General features: G+C 42.7%; 1 protein-coding gene across 1 annotated transcript; it reads left to right on the top strand.

The window, feature by feature from the left end:
* Window positions 1-7,967: 7,967 nt before the first annotated feature.
* LOC103699703 (pyruvate decarboxylase 3-like) lies at window positions 7,968-10,026 on the top strand. Its single transcript, XM_039120241.1, has 6 exons — window positions 7,968-8,171; window positions 8,253-8,639; window positions 8,925-9,013; window positions 9,121-9,238; window positions 9,370-9,558; window positions 9,681-10,026. The coding sequence occupies exons 1-6, from the start codon at window positions 7,968-7,970 to the stop codon at window positions 9,849-9,851; spliced, it is 1,158 nt and encodes a 385-aa protein (XP_038976169.1). The 3' UTR covers window positions 9,852-10,026.

Here is a 10,026-nt window from a genome sequence, read left to right as displayed (position 1 = left end):
TCTCTCCCTGACGATATACCAAGGTGGTGGGCGATTTGGACGTCAGGGCTGCCGTCAGGAGAGGGAGGAGCCGCTGCTACGCATGGAACAGCAGAATTTTTTGACTGCAAATAAAATGGCCTCGTTCACAGACTTTAACGTGGAATTGAAACGTGTTGGATGGTAGTTAGTGCAGCACAGGTGTGCTGCTCTGGTAGTACATCCGGTGTACCACTCAGTTAGGCCTACGGAAGAACAGATTAAAATAAGAGCTGAAATAGACTAAATTAGCCTTAAATGATTGGGGCCATATCATGGCTAAATTCAATGGATGTGAGTTGGCTCTAATAGCTGGCCACATGAAAATTATACAAACATTTTTATACCCTACATTGATCTCAAAATATTCAAACTTTTTTATTCATCTATATGCATATTTCTCGGAGCGACTACAACACAATCCCATGGTAGATTTGTGATCTGAATAAGGAGTACTTCTTTTGGATGAAAGATACAATCTTGGCTCCTTTGTGGTGATTGATTGGGTTCAAGGATTGGACAGACATGGTGATGGTCATCCTCTTATCTGTGATACTCGTAGGTTGACTCAAAAGCTAAGCGATTTTCAGGCTTTACACATATTTCGGAAGGCGAAAAGCGCAGCAGACTGGGTTGTCTCATTTGTTGCCCGGCATTTCGGAGAGATCATATGGACATCGGTAGGAGAGGAACCTCCTACTCTGTACTCTTTTCTTTCTTCTAATATGGCTGGATGTACTCACGTTAGAGCTATATGAAATGTCGTTTTTATCAAAAAAAAAAAACAAGAAGATACAATCTTGGTCTATTTTGTCGGGTATAAAAAGGGTGTGATAAGGATCAAATTCAAAATCCTCCAGATTTGGATTCAATTAAGGCATCCACGGTCAAGGCACGATTTCCTACATGAGGATCAAATTCAAAATTCAAAATCCTCCAGATTTGGATTTAAATTTGGTTTCAATTAAGGCATCCTTGATCAAGGTACGATCTCCTCCATAAGGATCAAATTCAAAATTCTCTAGATTTGGATTCAGTTAAAGCATCCTCAGTCAAGGCACAATCTCCTCCCTATTACCCATGATTGTAGGATGTCAAACCAAATCACATTTTTTCATGATTATAGAAATTCTGGTATACATTCCTTGTAAACAATAGTTTTTCCATTTTCAAATGTAATCAACAGATGTACATGCAGGCTATATAAAGCCGAGTCTCTCTACTAAGTTAGCATGAGAGTTTTACAATATCTTCTTTCTCTTTTATGGTATCAGAGCTTTTCGTGACCACTGTCAAATTTTTTTTCGATGGCCTCCGAAACAACTGCAGCCTTCACCACTCCAACCTCCACTATCCCTGTTAATATCCAAAGCTTGGTGACGGTCAAACTCACCAAGGACAATTATCTCTTGGGGAAAGCACAAGTCGTCCCCTATTTGTGAGGCCAACGCCTTTATAGCTATGTTGATGGCACCATCTCTTGTCCTCCTATGCATGCGCCCAATCCCATTGCAGCATCGTCTTCCGCTGCACCAACCGAGGTTCTTAATCCAAACTATTGCACCTGGTTTGAACAAGATCCGTTTATTCTGAGTACTTTAGTATCATCATTGTCCGAAAGCATCCTCGCTCACATGGTGGGCATAACCACCGCACGCGATGTCTGGACAGCCTTGGAACGAATGTTCTCCTCTCATTCCAAGGCTAGTGTGCTACAGATTCGGGCCCAACTTTTAACCATAAAAAAGGGAAATCTCTCCATATTTGATTATTTCCAAAAGGTAAAATCTCTCTCCAATACCTTGGCTGCTATTGGACAACCTTTGCAAGACCATGAAATCACCTCTTATCTCCTTGGGTCTGGATTCTACCTATGATGCTCTAGTAACCTCTATCACCGCACGCACTGATGCAATGCCCTTAGAAGACCTGTTTGGCCATTTACTTCACTTCGAACTGAGGCTTGAACAACACAACTCTGCCTTTAACACTATTGTTGGCTCAGTTAATGTGGCCACACGCCATGATAATTCCTATTCTCTTGGAGGTAGACAGGTTTCACAATCGCGCTCATTTTCAAACAACCGTCCTCAATACAACAACAATCATGGTAGAGGTCGCGGTGGTGGTGGCCGCGGCAGAGGAGGCTCTTCCTCATCCATCTCTCGTCCTGTTTGTTAAGTGTGTGGAAAGGTTGGACACACGGCAATAAAGTGCTACTATCATTTTGACCGTGCCTATCAAGGTGTTGCACCCAACATGTCTGCCTACCTCATGGCCCAACAACCATCTGCTGACGCAAATAGGTATCCCGACACCAGATCTACCAATCACCTTACCAATGATCTCCAAAATTTAAGCATTCATTCCGAGCCTTATGCTGGGGCAGATTAAATTCAAGTGGGAGATGGGACAGGTTTGACTATTGCAAAAATTGGTTCTTCTACACTCAACTCTCCTTCACACTCTTTTCAACTGACAAATTTATTATATGTTCCTCAGATTCAAAAGAACCTGATTTCTGTGAGCCAATTTACACATGAGAATAATGTCTTCATAGAGTTTCACTCTTCTTATTTTTTGGTGAAGGACGAAGCCACGGGGAACATATTGCTACGCGGCAAGACTAAGGATGGCTTGTACTCGTTCCCCTCCTATGTGTCTCCTTCCGGTTCTTCCCACACCTTTCTCTGTCATCGTGTTTTCCTTGAAACATGGCACTATCGCATGGGACACCCATCCTATCAAACTGTGCAGCATGTCATCTCCAAGTTTTCTCTTTCCGTTTCCTCAAATAAAATTTCTGGTATTTGCTCGGCATGCCAACAAGGAAAAAGTCATCGTCTTCCCTTCTGTGAGTCTCGGTCAGAGTCTTCTTCTCCTCTTGAGTTAATTTTCTCAGATGTTTGGGGTCCATCCCCTATTATGTCTTCTCATGGAAATAAATATTATGTGTCATTTGTGGATCATTTTAGCAAGTTTGTTTGGCTCTATCTTATTCCCAGTAAATCTACTGTCTTAACTATCTTTCGTTCTTTTCAAAAAATGGTTGAACGATTGTTTGATTGCAAAATAAAATTAGTTCAAACAGATTGGGGTGGTGAATATCGCTCTCTCCATAAATTCTTCATAGATATTGGTATTAACCATCGCATCACCTGTCCCCATACTTCTCAACAGAATGGCTCTGTTGAATAAAAACATCGACATGTTGTCGAAACGAAGTTGTCTCTCTTATCTCATGGTCTTGTTCCTCATGCTTATTGGGATGACGCTTTCCTTATGGCCACATATCTCATCAACCGACTTCCTACATCTCCTCTTGCCACTTCTCCTTTTGAAAAATTGTTTAACAAAACTCCAGATTTTTCTCTTCTCCACATTTTCGGTTGTGCATGCTACCCATTCCTTCGCCCATTTAACAAACACAAACTTGACTTTCGGTCAAAGCAGTGTGTGTTTATTGGATTTAGCAACAACCATCGTGGGTATAAATGTTTAGATCTCACCTCGGGCAAGGTGTATGTTTCTAGGCATGTTATTTTTGATGAGAATCCATTCCCCTTTTTTCATAAATTTGACACCCACTCAACCATCTACTGCCACACCAACAACACACCTTCCTTTTCCCATACGCCTACACAACACTCAAACACCCTCCACCTCTATGTTGTCCTCTCTTCCAAATGAGTCCACATAATTGAATGAGACGGCGTCGTCTCTTGCTCCTTCGATACGTGTCTCTCCTTCCTGTGACCAGTCTCCCTCCTTTTTCTCTGCGTCTCCCACAACATTTGAGTCCTTGCCGACAAATTACATCCTCTGCCTCCTGAATCTGCTATCGTTGCTGATGTTCCCATGCCTCTTTCTCATCCTATTCGGACTCGCTCTCAGAATGATATTGTGAAACCAAAGACATTTACTGATGGCACAGTTCGTTATCCTTTGCCCAAAGCTCTTCTTGCTATAAGCACGGTCCCTGAAGATCCCTCTTGTTACACTGAGGCTAGTAAGCATGCTGAATGGCGCTCTGCCATAGATGAGGAATTTTCAGCTCTCATGAAAAATGGCATGTGGTCCCTTGTGCCGGCTACCCCAGGTATGAACATTGTGAGTTCTATGTGGGTTTACAAACAAAGAAAAAGTCTGATGGGTCTATGGAGTGTCGGAAGGCTCGGCTGGTTGCCAAAGGGTATCACCAACAGCAAGGTATCGACTTTGATGATACTTTCAGTCCTGTGGTTAAACCAACTACCATCCGCTTGGTTCTCAGTATTGCAGTTTCACATCATTGGAAAATTCGCCAAATAGATGTACATAATGCCTTTCTCCATGGTTTTCTTTTGCAAGATGTTTATATGCGCTAACCAACTGGGTATGTGCATCCTAATTTTTTCCAACCACGTCTGCAAATTACACAAAGCTGTCTATGGCTTGAAGCAGGCCCCACGTGTCTGGTACTCTTGTTTGAGTGAGCAGCTCTTGTCTTTTGGATTTGTGAATTCCAGTTCTGATACTTCTCTATTTATCTTCAAACATAGTTCGGTTATTTTATTTGTTCTTGTGTACGTGGATGATATTATTATTACCGGGTCCGATGATGCTGAAATTAATAAACTCATTTCTGATTTAAGTTGTGAGTTTGCTGTCAAGGATTTAGGGGATCTCCATTATTTCTTAGGCGTCGAAGTGTTGCGTGTATCTGCTGGTCTTCTTCTCTCTCAAAGAAGATACATTTTCAACCTTCTTCAGTGCACTAATATGCTCGATGCCAAGCCGGTCTCCTCACCAATGTCATCCTCTCAACCACTATCCTTGTTTGTCGGGAATTCATTTTCGGATCCTTCTCTTTTTCGTAGCGTCGTGGGTGCACTCCAATATCTCTCTCTCACACGTTCAGATATTTCATTTGCTGTTAACAAGGTTTGTCAATTTATGCACAAACCAATGGATGTTCATTGGACGGCAGTAAAGCGCATTCTCCGCTACTTGAAATTTTCCATTGATTTCTGACTTCTCATTCGACCCACCTCCTCTTCTTAAATTTCTATTTACTCAGATGCAGATTGGGCTGGATGTCCCGATGATAGAAAATCCACATCAGGTTTTTGAATCTTTTTTGGATACAATCTCATTTCTTGGAGCTCCAAGAAACAGCCCACCATTGCTCGTTCAAGCGCGGAGGCTGAATATCGTGCTGTGGCTTATGCTACAGCAGAATCTATTTGGCTCCAATCCTTGCTTCGCGAACTTGAAATTTTTCTCCCCACTCAGCCTGTCTTATGGTGCGACAACATAGGGGCAACATACCTTACCGCAAATCCGGTCTTCCATGCTCGCACTAAGCATGTGGAAATCGATTATCACTTTGTTAGAGAGAAAGTTCAGCAGAAATCTTTGAAAGTTCGTTTTATCTCCAGCAAAGACCAACTAGCCGATGGTCTCACCAAAACCGTTGGTCTCGACTCGTTTTGCTCATCTCTGCATCAAGCCCAACATGATCTCCTCCCCGTTGATCTTGCAGGGGCATGATAAAAATCAAATTCAAAAACCTCCAGATTTGGATTCAATTAAGGCATCCTCGGTCAAGGCATGATCTCCTCCATGAGGATCAAATTCAAAATTCAAAATCCTCCAGATTTGGATTTAAATTTGGTTTCAATTAAGGCATCCTCGATCAAGACATGATCTCCTCCATGAGGATCAAATTCAAAATTCAAAATTCAAAATTCTCCAGATTTGGATTTGGTTAAAGCATCCTCAGTCAGTGTGCAATCTCCTCCCTATTATCCATGATTGTAGGATGTCAAACCAAATCACATTTTTCCATGATTATAGAAATTCTGGTATACATTACTTATAAACAATAGTTTTTCCATTTTCAAATGTAATCAACAGATGTACATTCAGACTATATAAAGCCGAGTCTCTCTACTAAGTTGGCATGAGAGTTTTACAATATCTTCTTTCTCTTTTAGGGTGAAACAAACTGAAATGTCACTCTCAAGATCACGATGAATAATGGTTGAAAGGAGGGACCAGCTAGCATCAAGATTACCGCAACACATTCTAAAATTGTTTAACAGGATGTCTATTGTTAGTGATTTATTTCCACCGGCCAACTAGTTTTTAATCTTATTCTACCTAGCTAAAGAAGTTTAGCCGCTCGCTGCCAGACGATATATAAATTGCATGGTTACGTTTGCAGGTCCTCATCAGCAAATTACTTGGGTGAGACCAATTACTCAAGCCATGCGATAATGCAGCATCCGTGTTTGACTTCTTGGTTCATTGGCTTATCGAATAGGAACGTGGTTGAGCCCGAGGCCCACCACATGAGCTAATTGGATCAAATGACCCAGCCAGGGGTTTTATTTTATGGTTGACACAACAGGAGGAATTGATTACTAGATTCTTACTGTTTGTTATGATAACAAGATGAGTTAAGGTGCAAGAAAGCTGAATTCGAAATGTCCAATTTTCGATTTCCTTTCGAGATTGTTTAAGAAAACTCTAAGCTGCCAGCACGCAGAGGGACAAAAAAATATAGCAGTTGCAAGTGAAAAATCAACAATCTTAATAACCATGTAAAGGAAAAAAAAAATAATTACAACTGTTGCACAAAGAATATAAGCATCAAGTTAGTATATAAATAAAGAGCACATAGGAGACAAAAATATGCACGTTTGGCCTACGTTATATGTACATGGGTAGAGAAAATCCAAGAAAATTTGCTAAGGTATTTAAGGCAGATACCGGTGTTTACTCAGTGCCTTTTCCAAGTTTTGTTTCCGAGCTATGATCTGTTGAGTCTGCTGAGCCAAGACCTGGAAGAGTCCAAATATGATGAAAAAATCTCATACAAATTTCCCAATGTCATAAACATTTGAAAAAGCCCCAGTAAACAAATGAACAGGTCATGTACTAGTATATCATGACAGTAATCACTCTTCATTAGTTCCTTGTCTTTTAAATACTCGTGGAGAGTATGATTGTCCTCAAAGTGTAGCTAGACACTCTGGACAACACATACAAGATTGCTGTAGTAGAACTAAATAGATAGCAAGAAGAACAAATAGGAGAAAACAAACACTCAATGTTTTAGTAAAGAAGACAAAGTTACAATGCGACTGAATGAAGACCCTAGGGACTTTTCTAGAACGACTCTTGGGTATTTAAATTTCATTTAATATGATTTTTCTAGAGCTCTTCATGGCCATATTAATTTCCAGGACGATAATTTTAGAAAACTTCTCATGACTCTGCATATAGTCCATGCAGAACATTTAAATAACTCTTCACAACACCATTTGCATCACTCTTTGTTTGCCACATCTAGGCTTTAATGGCTTGCAAATACCTTGGTATATACATGATCTTGACAAGTAGAAAATGAAACATGCTAACAACCATGTCAACACAATAATTTCAAGAACTTGGAAGGTTCCCACTATAGAAAAAAGAGATTTTAACGACATGTTTTTGCCGACGCTTGCTGCAAGCGTCGGCAATGTCCCGCAGAGCGCCAAAAATAGCCAACGCATTTTAAAAGCGTCGGCAATATACGACGCTTGTTAGCGTCGTCGTAGAGTTGGCCTACAACGACGCTTATTAGCGTCGTTGAAAACCAAATACCCATCAAAACCCGCGTCCGCCCCCCTCCTCCATCCTCGATCGACATATCAAGCCCTCCTCTGCCTCCTCCTCCCTCCTCTGCCTCCTCCTTCTTCTGCCTCCTCCTCCCTCCTCTCCGGCCTTCTTCTGTTGCAAGAAACCGGTTCTTCCTCTCCCTCCGCCCGCACCCATCCCGCCTCCTCTCTCTCTCTCTCTCTCTCTCTCTCGCCCTCTCTCGTTTCTTCTTCGCCCCGATTCTTCTCCCTTCCCCCCTCCCGCCGCCTCGATTCTTCTTCATCCTCTCCCTCCGAACCCCGCATCGCCTCCCATAAAAAATGACCGACGCCGAGCCCTCCTCCCCCTCCTCCGCCGCCTCCACCGACTCTTCATGCGCCGCCGTCTGCTCCACCTCCGCCACCGCGGCCGAGGCCAGCCCGCCGCCGTCGTCGGTGTGCTCCGCCTGTGGCGGCCCCACCGCCTCCATCTCCTCTGCCGCCGGCCGCCGCTTCCTTGGCTTCGTCGCCGATCTCTCCCACTCTGTCCGCAGCCGCAAGATCTCCGACCCCGTTCCCCCCCTCCCCCAAACCGTCACCTCCCTTCTCTCCCTCCTCCAAGCCTAGAAGGGGCTAGTGCCAGAGCACCACCCCCATTTCATTGGGACCTACTGGGGTGCGGTCAGCACCAATTTCTGTGGTGAGATTGTGGAGTCAGCTGATGCATATGTCTTTGTTGGCCCAATCTTCAACGATTACAGCTCTGTGGGTTATTCTTTGCTGATCAAGAAAGAGAAATCGGTGATTGTGCAGCCCAACCGGGTGACTGTTGGTAATGGCCCTTCCTTCGGTTGGGTTTTCATGGCTGATTTCTTAACTGCACTTGCACAGAAGCTCAAGAAGAATACCACAGCCTTGGACAATTATCGACGGATCTTTGTACCACCCTGCCTTCCTCTCAAACGCGAGAGCAATGAGCCTTTGAGGGTCAACATCCTTTTTAAGCATATCCAGGCAAGCCTTCGACAAGTTTTGTTATTATCTATCGTTCTCTTATTAACCAATTCTTTTCTTCGAATAATGTTCGTTAAGGTTGCCTTCTGTTCTAGACTTCCCGTTGTTATTTTGGCTGCAAATTTGTCTAAAATTTAAATTTAGTGGCACTATTTTCTTATGCATTTAGCCTATATACGGGTTTACTCCGTGAGCCTCAGTTTGCCAGAAGCTTGTGAGATTGAATTTGTTCTGCTTTTTTCTTTCGACTTTTAATCTTCTCTATCTCCCTCACTCTTTGAGCAGAACATGTTGAGTGGAGATACGGCGGTTATCTCAGAGACTGGTGACTCTTGGTTCAACTGCCAAAAGCTTAGATTGCCGGAGAATTGTGGGTAAGTAATCTTCTTGTAAGTTCTATGTCAAATTGTTGACTATGATTTGATCTTCTAATTCTAGAACCTTTAGCTGCCTCTTGTGCTCATACTATAACATTATGCAGATATGAGTTCCAGATGCAGTATGGGTCTATTGGTTGGTCAGTTGGTGCCACTCTTGGATATGCGCAAGCTGCCAAGGATAAACGTGTAATTGCTTGCATAGGAGATGGGAGCTTCCAGGTATATTTAATGCACCGAGTTAGTGTTTCCAGTTTGGTTAGGATGAGATGGGAGCTTCTGTTTTCTATGTTTACCCACCATTTAATAACTCTTCTGCATCATTGCTCAACTGTTCTTTCTTCTTCCTTTAGGTGACGGCGCAGGATATTTCCACAATGATCCGTTGTGGGCACCGAAGCATTATATTTCTCATCAATAATGGTGGCTACACCATTGAAGTAGAGATCCATGATGGCCCCTACAATGTGATCAAGAACTGGAATTATACTGGATTGGTTGATGCTATTTACAATGGCGAAGGCAGATGTTGGACTTCCAAGGTGAGCATACGAAGCCAATCCTGTTCGAAGATGGCTGGAATTACTCAAGTATTTCTATAAAATCCTACGACCCTCATCGAGCAGTTTGTTTATACATCAAATTTTGCATTGAACTGCTGCAGGTGCGCACAGAGGAAGAATTGGAAGATGCCATTACGAAGGCCACTGAGGAGCAGAAAGACAGCTTGTGCTTTATTGAGGTCATGGTGCATAAAGATGATACAAGCAAGGAGCTCCTGGAGTGGGGATCAAGAGTCTCGGCAGCCAACAGTCGCCCTCCAAATCCACAATAGCCTGTTGAGTTCGCCACAAAAATCTGGTTACATGTAATCGCTGCTAGGGAAAAGAACGTCTGTGTCAGAATTCGAAAAGGCAGGGGTTCACTCGATGAGAGGGAAACTGCTTATTATTACTACATTTGGTATTGGCTAATTGTTAGGGGTTTATATAATGCTGTGTTTTTATAAT

The sequence above is a fragment of the Phoenix dactylifera genome, unplaced genomic scaffold (genome assembly GCF_009389715.1).
Source record: "Phoenix dactylifera cultivar Barhee BC4 unplaced genomic scaffold, palm_55x_up_171113_PBpolish2nd_filt_p 000761F, whole genome shotgun sequence".
In the NCBI taxonomy this organism is placed as follows: Eukaryota; Viridiplantae; Streptophyta; class Magnoliopsida; order Arecales; family Arecaceae; genus Phoenix; species Phoenix dactylifera.
The sequence above is the reverse complement of the archived record's forward strand: the minus strand, read 5'-3'. Positions and strand labels throughout refer to the sequence as shown.

Coding starts and splice junctions, on each gene's coding strand:
- LOC103699703 (XM_039120241.1), top strand. CDS start 7,968: ATGACCGACGCCGAGCCCTCCTCCCCCTCCTCCGCCGCCTCCACCGAC. Junction 9,239..9,369: donor TAGGAGATGGGAGCTTCCAG/GTATATTTAATG, acceptor TTCTTCCTTTAG/GTGACGGCGCAGGATATTTC. Junction 9,559..9,680: donor GCAGATGTTGGACTTCCAAG/GTGAGCATACGA, acceptor GAACTGCTGCAG/GTGCGCACAGAGGAAGAATT.